The sequence below is a fragment of the Cotesia typhae genome, unplaced genomic scaffold, assembly GCF_013202065.1.
Source record: "Cotesia typhae breed Kobodo isofemale line unplaced genomic scaffold, CoteBio_Ctyphae contig_33, whole genome shotgun sequence".
NCBI classification, from domain to species: Eukaryota; Metazoa; Arthropoda; class Insecta; order Hymenoptera; family Braconidae; genus Cotesia; species Cotesia typhae.
In genome coordinates this window covers 595,702-609,443 of record NW_027423741.1, presented here as the reverse complement: position 1 = coordinate 609,443, position 13,742 = coordinate 595,702, and the positions used below count along the sequence as shown (strand labels likewise).

The following is a 13,742-nucleotide window of genomic DNA, read 5'->3' as shown; positions in this document are numbered from 1 at the left end:
ATTTTTTTATATATATTTCTTTCGTATAATTGCTGAAAGAAAATGATTTACTGACAGTTTTATTCACTTTTTTTTTTATTTTATTTTTTCTCGATTCTCATATTTCATTTAGGTTGTTGACCTCGAGTAGTTTCTACATATATAAACCAATAATCATGTCTGCTAAAATTTTATGGTTGTTATATTATTACAATTTTTAATAGGATAGGGCAATTGTTTATTATTATCATCAATTTAGGCTCCATATCCTTAATATGATAAACCATTAATGAAATTTGATAGAGGAATTAAATTTACAATGTGTAGTTACGAAGATGAGGTAATTGTTTTCCTCATACATACTGTATTTATGGATTAATTAAATGTTCGTTTATCCCTGGTCGTAATTTATTGAAGGATTAGTAAATTCATTATTTTGATTTTTAACCTTTTTAGTTATTTAAAAAAAAAGCAACTATTTCATAAAATCTGAAAGAATACAAAGTAAACACTTGCCCGAATTATGACATCAGGTGTAACATAAAACCATGTGTGATATTTTTAACACACGGATTCATAAATAATTAATTTACAAGATTGTTAGCAACTTCAATGAATACTTAACCTCGATAAGCAATAATTAATTTTAGGTCACAAGCTTAAACGTAACTTATAATAGCTAAAAATATAAATTTTGTTGATTCATCTATTTAGCTGTTGAATTGTTGAAAAATAAATAAATTTAATAGTTGATATAAATTATTGAATTTCAACCATCAAGGTACATTTTAAAACACTTTGATATTATCAATTTTCATCGTACATTCGATAAAAATCCGTGTAATATTTATCACTTGTAAGGGAGTTTAAAAATGAATAAAACTGTACATTTATAAAAAATTTATAAAAACGAGATCAATAACCAGACATTATTAATGGAATAAAGTATTGAAAGGAATTCCAGTTTATATATGTACGTACGTAGATATATCAGCAAAACGTTATCTGAAAATAGATACAGAAAAATTTTAATAAATTAGTGGAACTTCTAGTAATCTAACAAATTTATAGACAATATGCTCGCCGTTGAACGGGAACAATTATTAATATTGAATAAACACGAATAAAATTTGTTTATCGATTTTATGATTAAAGAAATGTTTGTGTATTTTTAAAAATATCTGATGATATAATCGTGTACATATATTAATGGTTTTATATTATTGATTTTACATACTGAAGAATAAATGCCGCCTATAAAACTGATAGCATTTTTACTTTTATTTTTACCGAATGCAAACGTTCTATTACGTGTAGGGAAATGTATGAGCTGGTTAGACTACTGGTTTTATTATACGAGATTATGTTGGTCATTACTTGAAAAATGTTTTTAATGAATTTACAACGGAATTTATAAATACTATTCCACAGTTTTATCAAATTATTGTTTTTTTTTTTTTTTTTTTTTTTTTTTCCGACAAATCACCCTCATTATTGATTATTTATTAAAATGTAATTGTTATTGTTCTCATAAATAATCGTACTTAGTGCACTGAAACGTATCGGCGTAAAATTTAATTACCCTTAAATTTACAGTAATATATATATCGATGTGTTGTACATTTAAAAACTTACCAACTGCAGTAAAAGGTTGAATATAACGCCCCTGTCGATTATTAGTCAAATATTTGAAATTATATTAAAGAGGGTGCATATTACCAACAATTATGTTAAAATTAACAAAACACCCCAACGTTTAAAAATATTAATTATTGCTCTTATTTATTTTTTTCACTGCCGGTGTTTTTGAATTAATATTAAATACTTGTCAATTAAATTTTACTCAATTTTTTTATAATAACATGTTTATTTACGAGCTTGTAAATATAATAACACATTTATATAAATTATAAATTCAGAGTTCGATCTCCGGTATTTATATTTATATTCACAGTACCGACAAATTATTGGCGTAATTTTCAATAAATGCTTGATTAGTTATGTCGAATTCAATCGTCGATAATCGTTAGCATACAATATGCATGAAGCTGGAAACTATACCGTGTGCATCCGCGGGTATGCATACATATGTATCTTTGACTACTGGTATAAAATAATATTTATATATTAATATAATAATGATAATAAATATTACAGTTATAATAATGTAGATTTGTAAAAGAGAATCAGAATGGAGCGAAAGAAAATGAACGACCAGATGCACTAAATAGGATTCAATATTATTATGATAGTGGAAACATGATTGGCTAGATTTTTCGGAGCTGTAGAATCTTATTATTCAATAAAGTTTCGAGATAGTTCGTGGTGATCGGAGAGCTTCAATAAGATTTAATTTTCATTCTATTTCAAGTTCAATAAGCTCAGTTATTTAAGTTCTTCTGTAATATCATAATTTTCAATATTTTTACAGAAAAAGTAAAAACTTGAAAAATAATTAATTAAACGTTTCACTGTTCACTAAGAGTGTTATATCTGTTTCAGGATAAGTATCGCTTTGCATAAGCTATCAGAAGCTTTATAAATTTATAAAACGTCTAAAGTATCGCAAAACTTTTTGTTCAGTCTCAAATCTTTGAAGCTTTTATGTACTGATGCTTGGCACTCTGTGATAACACTTTAATAGCTTTTCTTTTTAACTCTTTTAACGGATAAACCTTACAAATAATATCAACAGTTATAATAGTGCTGAGAAAACTATATAAGCTTCTTATAGTATTATTAAATAAAAACAAAATTTTAAATTTGATCAATACTCTTAAACAGAAGCTTAGTTCAAAAGTTATATTATAAATAAGCATTTTTTATTTAAAAATCGACCATAAATATTTTTTTAATTGTTCCACATCATTTCATTTAGTTTCGGGTTTGAATTTTTAGTCTAAATCATTAATCAAATTCATGAGAGTTCTTAAAAATCAACTCTGTTTTTTTTTTTTTTTTTTTTTTTTTTTCCGGACAAACCCGTCATTAGTTACCCGTAATTTCGAACAACTGTTTGTTAATGTTTGTTTTTTTCTAAAACCTACAATAAGGTTTAAGGAGTAAGGAGTTAACACTTGAATGTAACAGTCAGTCCGGTCGACAACTTAAAGAGGTCCCAGCACCCCTCAGGAAAAGATCCTTATCCTTTGAAAGTTGGACGTGCCGTCTGGCATTAAAAATGACTCAAGCAAGTTTTGTTGAGGGAGGGACAGGAGGAATAGTTGGCGCGTGCCATCACGCATACACACATTATTCACATTATGGTCAATAATTTTATTATACTTAACAATTGCTGTTTTATTCGATTAAATTTAACTGCAAATTTTATTCGAATTTATTTCTTATTATTATTATTTTTTTTTTATTAACAATGGTATTGTGATTGAACTGTATTATACGTCATTGAAATAAAGTGAATCGATGCAGATCAAAAAATCATTCAGTAGTGAAGATAACTTAACAAGCGGCACAAATGATGCGGAACGACAGCTGCAAATTTTCATTTAGCTTCAAATAAAAGTGCTTTGCGCCCCGGCTATGCTACTGTGCAGTCCTTTATTCCTATGACAATCTCCGTAGTCTCTATAATGCACCAGATAAATCGACAAATAGATGCTCAATATATTTCCACAAATACAAACTAATGGAACATTACTCAATGTAATTCACTTACGGTCAAAATAAATATTATATATATAAGATATTTCACCAGTTGAAGTTTTTGTTAACTCTCATTTTATTATACTTCTCGGATCCGGGCTTTGATTCTCGTGCACTCGGTATTTTATATTCAAATGTCACGTAATGTTGCATTCTATAACAACAATAAGAGACCCAATGAATGACACTCTGTCGTGTAGGATTAAATTTATCTACAGTTAATCGATATTATTTATTTTAATTGTATATTTATGCTTGTGATTTATGACGGAGATTGTGATTTTATTAAAAATTAACTCGTTAATAAATTGTTCTAATTGTGTAGTAAAGATTTTTTTTTTTTTTTCATTCAAAAATTTTTTTTGGAGTAAAAAATTATAAATTTTACCTAAAACTCTATTAAAGTGCAATGATGCTAGTTGTAGATATTAGTTAATATCAGTTCACAAGTAGCGGATTAAAAAGTAAAGGGCCACGCGGGGACCAACAACGACAACAAGTTGCAACCACCTGGTGGCGTCGAGGACGGCCACCCAGTACCTCCAGGTGCTTTTGCCCCCTGTTTGCCTGCTGTCCATTCACGCCAAGAGAGAAAAAGTGTTGGTGTTTAAAATAATAACCGAACAAAAAATAGAAAAGTTAAGTCCCACACCAGTACGAAGGAGGAAGAAAGTTGTGAGTTCCACTTGGGCGCATGCTATATTACAACTCCGATCTGAAAAAGTATTCATAATAATAATAACGTTATCTCTTAATCTTAGGTCTCACTAATCGGAAAATTCCGGGGATATTGATGACTGGGGAATTATTTTTAGTCTAACACTTTTTTTTCTTATGATAAATTCTCCGCTCGGAGAGTTTGTTCTTATAAATTTTATAGAAGTGAACAAAAGTTATTGTTTTTTGCTTGGAAAAAGTTTTAATGTTGGCACTTTTAAACTCGATAAAGTTGTAAACATCATTGAATTGGTAATATTAAAGGTGTTTGTTTCCGTGGAGAGAAAAATTGAAAAAATAATTTTGCTTTGCTTTTAAAGTAATTGAGACGGTAATATTTTACGTAATTTATTTAATAAATTATTATTAATAAGTTGCAGTAATTTTATTAAATAATAAAGTTTCAAATAGTAGTTTTAATATTCAGTTGAAAAAATTTATACTAAAAATACGAAATTTTTGAATTTATCTGTAGGAAAATACTATTTTAACTTTAAAATTATCCAAGTTATTATTCCAGATTATATAATAAAAGTTTTCAACAAAATTTATTATTTTCCAAGAGAAATAGTAATAATTAACTTAAAATCAATCCGAGGAAATTGTTATTTATAAAGCATTACTCGGTATCAAATAACATTTAACTGGGGTTTTTTGTTTTTTTATAATGATGATAAATTTTGGATTATTCGCGTAGCTGGTGGATAAAAGATCTTTGATCTGGAAAAGAAAATGTTAAAGATTATTAAAAATAAATTGAAGACAAAAACTAAAAAGAAGAAGAAGAAGAAGACGAAGAAGAAGAAGAAGAAGAAGAAGAAGAAGAAGAAGAAGAAGTAGAAGTAGAAGTGGTGAATTAAAATTATTGCCAGAATAAGAAACGGAGACAATAAAGTACAAGATGTAGTGCCGAGCATGAGGAAGAGGATGAGAAGCAGAGAGGAGAGAGGGGGGAGGAAGGTTTCTCTACTGAAACTCGGTTCTCGGTTCTCGGCAGGTCGCGGAGCTTCAGACACAGAGCATCGATTCGCCAGGACGATGGCTCTAAGGGGACTCGCGGGGTGTCAAGTAAACCCGCCGTCGCGACGCCGTCGTTGGCGCTGCTGTTGCTACTCCACCACCGACCACCACCAGTAGCACCACCACTGGCAGTCCTACTACTACTACTACTACTACTACTACTACTATTAGCAGCACTATCTTTACTACTTTTACTATTACTACCACCGACAGCTTTACTCGCCCGTTTGGTTTGGTTTGGTTTGGTGGTACGAATCGACGCGCGTGCGGCAAAAGGTTCGGCGCTGACGGTCGGCGCCCGTGTTGGACGTGCGTGTGTGCCGCGTTACGCCAAGCTGCTGGTGAGCCCTCAGCTCAGTAGTCAGAGCGCCGCGGCAGTCTTCAACGAACTCCCCGTCGACTATCAGCCAATGCCGCTTCGTATTCAGGCCGCGTTAATTTCGAGCTACCGGGACACTAACGTGCCGACTCGTGTCGTCGGTTTCGCTACTTTTTACTTCACTAAAAAATTTTACTCCCTTATATTTTTATCCAGTAATAAAATAAATTTCATCAATTATTACACACCGACACTATTTAAATCACTATTGTCAATTATTACTAGGAATAAATTTCGCCTAATTATTATTAATAATAACAATGATAACAACAACAGTACTTGTCAATTGCATACGAGGTTTCGTGAAATATTAAAGCTAAGACATCTACAAAGACGGAAGTGCAGTGTCACCGGTTAAGTAATTAATAACATAACTACGAATATAAATTATTTAAATTAAGTGAACAATATTTTTATTAATTAATGTGAAAAGTTTTCAATAAAAATACAAAAAATTGCTCCATTTTTCATATTTATAGTATTATTATTATTATTATTATTATTATTATTATTGTTATTATTATTATTATTATTATTATTATTATTATTATTTTTAAAAAAATATTAGAACACACATAACACTAGTGTATGTACTAGGTACCCTCTCACGTTTGACACCTTTGAGTCTGCGCCGTGACAGGTTCGCGAGCGGGGGTTGAAACTCCAGGTGACCGCGTGGACAGACACAAGGCGATCGGAGTGAATAGTTGTGATGTATAATTTACATTGATAAATTATAAATATATATTAAATAAAATGAGTTTGGATTTTTAGTGTGTTAATTATTTAATAACAGTGAATTTTTATATTTTTCGAGGGAGTATTGTAATAAAGTTGAGTCTTAAAAAAGGAGTAGAGTTATAAAAATAATAAATAAATTAAATAATTACAAGAAAAGTGACTTTAATAAAACTTATTTTATTTTGTTAATATTAATATTTAATATAAATTTCACCTTCATTGAGAATAGAGATTGAGATTGAGACGGTTTTGCCGTTGGTGGCCCGGTTAGAGGGTTTCTCGACTACAGTCGTTGCCTCCCTACCGTTATATATATATATATATATATATATATATATATATATATATATATATATATATATATATTTATATAGAAATACATATATATGCATATACATATATTCGACGTCGACGTCGGATCTTCTTCACGTCAACCGCGGTACGGGACGTCTTGCTGTCGGTTCGCGACAGGGCTAATCACGGTACGCGCACAACTCCGTATTAATATTAAAAAAAAAAAATTATTAACATAAATTTTAATAATATTTATTATTAAATTTATTTTAATGTAAAGTGATAAAAGTAAAATAGTAATTTTAAAATATTCGATTGGAGCTTTATTTATTGAAGAAAAAATAAAAAAATAAATAAAGATAAACAGTAAAAAAAAAAAAAGGAGAAGTGTTATCAGGGCAGTTGTTAAAAGTGTGCCAGTTGTTGTCAGTCGTGGTGATGCCTCGTAGATCGGTACAGGAGCTGTTAGCTGGTAAGGAAGCAGGCGGAAACGCTGTTGACCGGAAACGCTGACGAGACCAGTTCCCGCTGGGCCCGGTCCAGGCCATGATCGGCCCGCCTACCCAGAGGGCACGCACCCACCAGCGTCGAAATCGTAATCCTCGTAATCGAGCGGTTACGGTAACGCCGGTAGAACCTCACGGAAACCTCAAGGATTATTCCGGGTCACTGTCCTTTCCGACGTCAAGAGGTCACAATTCTTCGGCACCACTTCCGGCGAATTTCACGTCTGGTTTCTGTGGTGTGCAGAGAGTCAGGGCTGACACCACCCTCGTTGACCAGGACAGACTCTGGCAGCTCCCGGTCAAGGATTACCAACACGATAAATATGCCCAGTTTGTTAATTTTAAATTCACCGACAGTAGATTTATAAAGTGTAATAATAATAATAATAATAATAATAATAATAATAATAATAATAATAATAATAATATTAATTATAATTGTAATAAAAGTAAGGATAAAAATAATAATATTGGTAATAACACAAGAACTACGGTACTGCAACAAGCAAGACAACAACGCGGAAGGGCGCGGAATCACGGCATCGTCTTCCTTCTTTTTGCCATCGCCGTTACCTTCCTCGCACTTTTCTTCCCACCAGGTACCGTTCTTATTTTTTTATTTATTTTATACTTCTTAAGATTTTATCTTGTGTATAAATCATTTTTGGACATACATGCTCATGTTTTTACTACACCAAATTTTATGTGGGCTTTTAGAAAATTTATGCTCCGAAAAGAAAAAATAACTTTTAATAAACCAACATGTTATTATTTATATATAATATCTTTAACTTGGACTTATTTTGATTTGCAAATAAATCATTTTCAATTAAATATTTGACAAAATTTTATTATACTTGTTATTGTCTTGAAACAGAGAAAAATTCTTAAGAAAATTTTTTCCAACTTTTCACTTGAGAGATATTCTACTCCACTCGCAAAAAATTGAAATTTATTCCATTTATTCATTCTAAAAAGAAGTAAAAAACAAGATTCACAGTAACCCCATTTCGGTTCTCCCTTTTCTTGCACACTAACTTTTAATTTTTCAATTTAAACAGCGGGATGTAAGCTCTGATCTCTGTCAACTCACAGGATTTTCTTAGAGTATTTGTTATACAGAACAATTGTACATCTACCTTGAGCGAATAATCTTGTCTAAAGTTTGATATCTCTATTAAATTCTACGAAAAAAAAGTAATAATAATAATAATAATGATATATAAAAGAAAAATATTAAAGCAGTAAGAATCAGCAAGAAAAAATAGTATATTGGCAATTGTACGGACCGTGCTTGTAGCTCGGCTTTATGTTCTTTTATCACTTCTTACTCCACATACAAGTATATAATATAAAATAAAAAAATATATACATTATACATATATATTATCATACATTAGGAGTCAGCGGACGCAGTCTCGTCGCGGAGAAAATATCGTAGCGTATGTCTCGCAGACACTTTCGAGCCGCGCCCACGTAGTCAACGCTGTTATTTATCCCTACGTCTTGGTTTGCGGATTCCGGGTGCCAAGAGTGTATTTTTTCGCGCGCTACCTATACTCGGATGGACCGTTTCACTCATGTCACTGACACGCTATATCTCATTCTTATTTATTCTCCTTCTTCTCCTTTTTTCCCTTACACAGACCCAACACGGGCTCTTCTCATTTGTGTTCTGTTCTGTACTGATACTGATACTGATACCGAACCTAACGATACTGGATCAGACAAGATCTAGACATCAGATAAACCGAAGACATCGTTTAAATTAAATGTATATCTATTTTTTATCGAGCATCCCTCTGTTGAAAAAATTTATTTTTAAATGATAATGTTAGCCAATTTTTATTCATATTCAAATCTTTAATATTTAATTCATCCAGAATAATTATAATCTTTGATATTTAATTTAATTATAAAATTTTTTTAAATTCTTTGAATTAACGATATAATTTATCTAAAAAAAATTTTTTTTTTCACGGGGTCTGACTGGTATCACATCAAACATATTGTCGTTGTCAATCCGTAGACAGCAATCGCCAATTTTTTTATTATTAGCCTTCTATAAATTGGCACGAATGTAAATAACAGCAAAAAATAGTCATAATAATATTTTAGGAAAAAAAAAAAAAAAAAAAAAAAATGTAGACTTGTGATTAAAATAAAAATTGGGCAGTAGCAAGGATATGAATCTGAGCACAAGAGCATCAGTTGAATGGATTTTGCCGATGTCTTGTATTAAAAGGTCAACCCCTCATTATTGATCAAATTTATTGGGTCAATTGATCTGACTATTGATTCTTAGAAGTGTATCATCAGTAAGTTACTTAATAGAAGGTCTTTTTAATGCCGCAAACTCTGCCGCTAAAAAATGTAAATGCCTGTTTAGTTGTTGCATTTTAACCTATGTCAAGGCTACTCAGTACTCTGCATGTTGTTATTTTTTAAACATTTTATTGATAATAAATCCAGCGACGTGAGTTACTTATTTAACTAAATAAAAATTAATTATTTTATTTGTTTTAAGCAGTAAGTGGTTAATACTATACTTATGATCAGACGTCGAGAAAGATTAAACGTAGACGGAGTATATATAATATTAAAATGGGTATTTATAATTGTTTATTTCCCTGTCTGGTGTGAGAAATAAAACGTAAGAGTCGTAGAGCAAAATATGTTTTTTAGTCGCTTCGCATCATATATACTACTCTTTTTTATATTATTACATTCTTATATTTTAGACCTCCCAACGCGAATGTATATCAACGCCGAATCTGTGTGATCAACGGGACGAAGAGCGGTGATGGCCGTGGCTCTCCCCAATTCTATGCTACTCTTAAATTTAGACATTATATACTAAGTCTCTTCACTTCTCTTCTTTCTTACATTAAGATCCACTAAAATTCGTTTTTCATGGTTCAACATACTTTTAGTTTCATTCTATTTATTATTTTAACCAATTAATACTTTTATCGCCGGGCTTTTTTAAACAATTTATCTTACGCCTTTATTGACTTCAAAAGATTTTCATTAAGTGGTTACGTCTAAAGAGTTTTTTTCAATAATCCTTTAAAAACATCTATCAAATTAATAATATAAAAATGCTAATGAGTAATTTCATAAAATTTATTAATATAATATGTTTTAAATAATAATTTTACTTTGTCCCTATTTGAGTTTTCGTAGAAAGAAACTTTCCAATATCCATTTCGGTTGGTTAAATATCATTTATTTTTCTTGTTACCATGTTTCCATCTGAATAAGAATATTTAAGCGTCTCGAGGGGTTACGGCTGTTCAATGTCCGTCTTTTTAGGGAGGAATGACGTGTGCCCTAGTCGCCCTATGGATTCATACTCCCTAAAGTAGCACGCACTATCCACTGTACGTTCGTCATGGTTCCGAATAATGTATTTCGTGCAAACTACAATAATATCACTGTATACGTATTTGTAAATGTATGTATTTACGGATGAATCAAGGAACATATATATATATATATATATATATATATACATATGAGCTGTCTTATACTTTGTTAGTGGATTATGTCTTTTCTATAAAAACCCCGTGAAATTTAACAGATTTTATCCTCAAGGGGATTACCGCTCCCTTATTATCCTTTGTCAAAAATTTATTCATTTTTTCTCACATTTTTCTTTCTATTTAATATCACTTACGCTTTATTTTATTTTACAAAAAAGGTTCATTTGACCGTAAAGTACCGAGAATGAGAATTTGAGTTCTAAAATAAATTAATTCCCTAAAAAATTAATAAATCGAGATTGGATTGAGAGTACGTATTAAGAGGCGCCGATATAAAAGATAAAAGTGCATTTTTACAGTATATAGCACGTATAAAAAAATTCTTTGTATGCTGGCGCCACTTGGAAATCGCTCGATCAAAATGAATTTAAACCCTTCATCCGAACTCAGCGGGACTCGTCTTCAAATCCTCAACGTTTAAATTTTTTTTACATTCTAAGAATGAAATCTAAAGCGAATAAAAAAATTAGGACGCATTTAAATACGATTCAACAAAAAGTTAAAGATTTTTCTTTCTTTCTTCCGTCCTTTATTTTTTTTTCTATAAAAAAAATATTAAATAGCCTTTAAATAATATTATATGCTTCTCATTGTTGGGCTACAATAGGAGCATTGGATGCGTATGTGTAAATTAAAATGATGGATCTGTTTAGAGTTCCACTGGGATACGGTCTTGTAATTGTGGCGTAGTTCATCGGTACAATACAGAAATATTAAGTTTTTTTAAAATACAATTTTAAAGGAACCCGAAATTTACACGCAGTAAGATCATTTTCACTTTGTCAAAAGGCAGAACTTTATACGCCATCATTCGTCTTATATTACGGTTTCAAATGAATAGTTTATTAATACAAAGGGTTATCGACTACATTTAACTATCCAAAAAATTTTTATGGCTATGGAAAAAATTATCAAAGCGGTCAATCACAAAGGAAATAGAAATTGAGATAAGGGATGCTGATTCATGCAAAAAAATCAAAAGATATTACATTTATATGTAATATCTATGCTTCTGCTCTATAAATACCCGTGTGATAAAAGATAAGAATCCAAATAATATATTAAATCTCGAAATATTTGTCTAAGATAAAAAGCGATGTCACCGTTAAGTAAAAAAAAGGAAAAAACATTATTTTATAGATAATTAACGCGTTCCGGTATTCATTTTCAATTTATTAGCCAATTAATCGGATGTGTTTATTGCATGTATAAACTTACCTGGATTTATTTTCCTCATTAACTATAAACTCTCGTAAATTAATTCTTGCGTCATCCATTATTCTGGTTATTACGCCGAAACTCCATATATGTTGTACCTTATTGCATTCAATTGAATAATATTGTGTTCTAGTTGACGAATTTGCTGTTTGATTATTAAAATCATACTTTGATAATCACGGGAGTCAAAATCATTATTTTTATTTTTGCATATCAGAAAAAAAAAAAAAAAAAAAACAATAATTTATATTTGCCATTAAAGAAAATTACTCATCCATTTAATTAAAGCAATAAATATTTAATGATAATTTTTACTGCTAATTACTGTTTTGCATTAACTAAAGTGGCTGTCAAATATTCATCAATAAATGTGCAGTTGAAGTTTTAATGCTTTATTGATTGATGCTTTTGAAATTATTAATATTAATTATTTTTCAATAATTCCAATGGAATTGATCATTCATTTCGGGTTTTCCTGATAATTTCTTCTAATTAAGTTAGTTTCAAACTCGATAATAATTTCATTAAAGTTTAACGCTATTTTTACTTCAAGAAATCAAAGACTCCTACTCCGAAACCATCGTGTTCAATTTTCAAGTTTTTTGTACCTTTTTTTTTTTTATTGGTAAAATCTCTAGTACTCATTGAATTAAAATTTTAAGATACAATACTTTGGTTCCCTATCAATTTCTTATTTACCCAAGCTAAACATTATTTAATGTTTCTTATTAGTAATACCCCATAAATCAGGACACAGATATCTATCTCCAGACATCAGACATTAGAGATAAAAGTATTACTCAGAAGAAAACCAGGTAGACACTTTTTTATTTTATAAAAATAAATAAAAAGATAAAAAAGAAATATGTACCTGTGGTTACATCTAGTCTGATGGGTTCTATATATGTATATATATATTGAATATACCTACAGTCTGGGTAGATTTTCAGACAAGAGTATTTTTCCAAGCGACTACACTAACCGAGGATATATGAATCGAGTGGTATGGAGTATGGAGTAGGTGAAGATATATAGCATAAAGAACGAAAGTGAGTAGGGTAAGGCTGGAAGTAGGTACGAGTAGCTTTATAGGGAAGAAAACCCATAAGAATGGTATCATATATTGTGTACAGTGATGCTAGCTCGTATATTAGATATGACAGCTGCTGTCACGGCTGGTGCTTCGTTGGGCCATGTGCTCGCCCGTGCGCGCACACGTCTCCACTATTTTTTATTTATTTTACCATTGTTGTTATTATCACTATTTTTTACCAACACACTACACCCTCATTTGCGCAGTGTGTACTCAACATTCACCTTCCACTTACTCTCGTTCTTCATTATATTACTATACTTGTCGCGTAAGCCTCAAAATGTAACATCTTGCGTTAGCCCTTATGTATTTTTTTTTTTTTTTTTTTTTTTCTTTCATTAGTCTTAAAGGTACTTGTTACCAGCACTCAAGTAAGGCTCAAGTGGCTCTTCCTGTATTCCTTGGGGACACCTTTCAAGTCCACCTCAATAGAACCCCACAGCCGCTGAATTACACGCCAAAAATTTACCCTTTATAGTTTTTTTGTGCTTTTTTCGTGTTAAATACTGCTGGGCTACAATGTGAAGTAGGAAAATTCCTGGTTGGTTTTGTTTGTTTACTTTGGGTGTAATTAAGGGAGCAGAGGG

General features: G+C 30.8%; 1 protein-coding gene across 5 annotated transcripts in view; it reads left to right on the top strand.

Annotated features, from left to right (window-relative positions):
* LOC141526189 (protein kinase C-binding protein NELL1) overlaps nucleotides 1-13,742 on the top strand; it is a 58,398-nt gene that overhangs the window by 7,346 nt on the left and 37,310 nt on the right. For 3 of the 5 annotated variants that reach the window (XM_074241033.1, XM_074241032.1, XM_074241031.1), the window contains exon 1: nucleotides 6,929-7,898. The exons of 1 other annotated variant lie outside the window; for it this stretch is intronic. In XM_074241033.1, coding sequence (XP_074097134.1) covers nucleotides 7,340-7,898 — 559 coding nt within the window. In that variant the 5' untranslated portion in view covers nucleotides 6,929-7,339. Of the gene's footprint in view, nucleotides 1-6,927; nucleotides 7,899-13,742 lie in introns of those variants that run through there. One more of the 5 variants, XM_074241030.1, reaches the window with a different exon arrangement.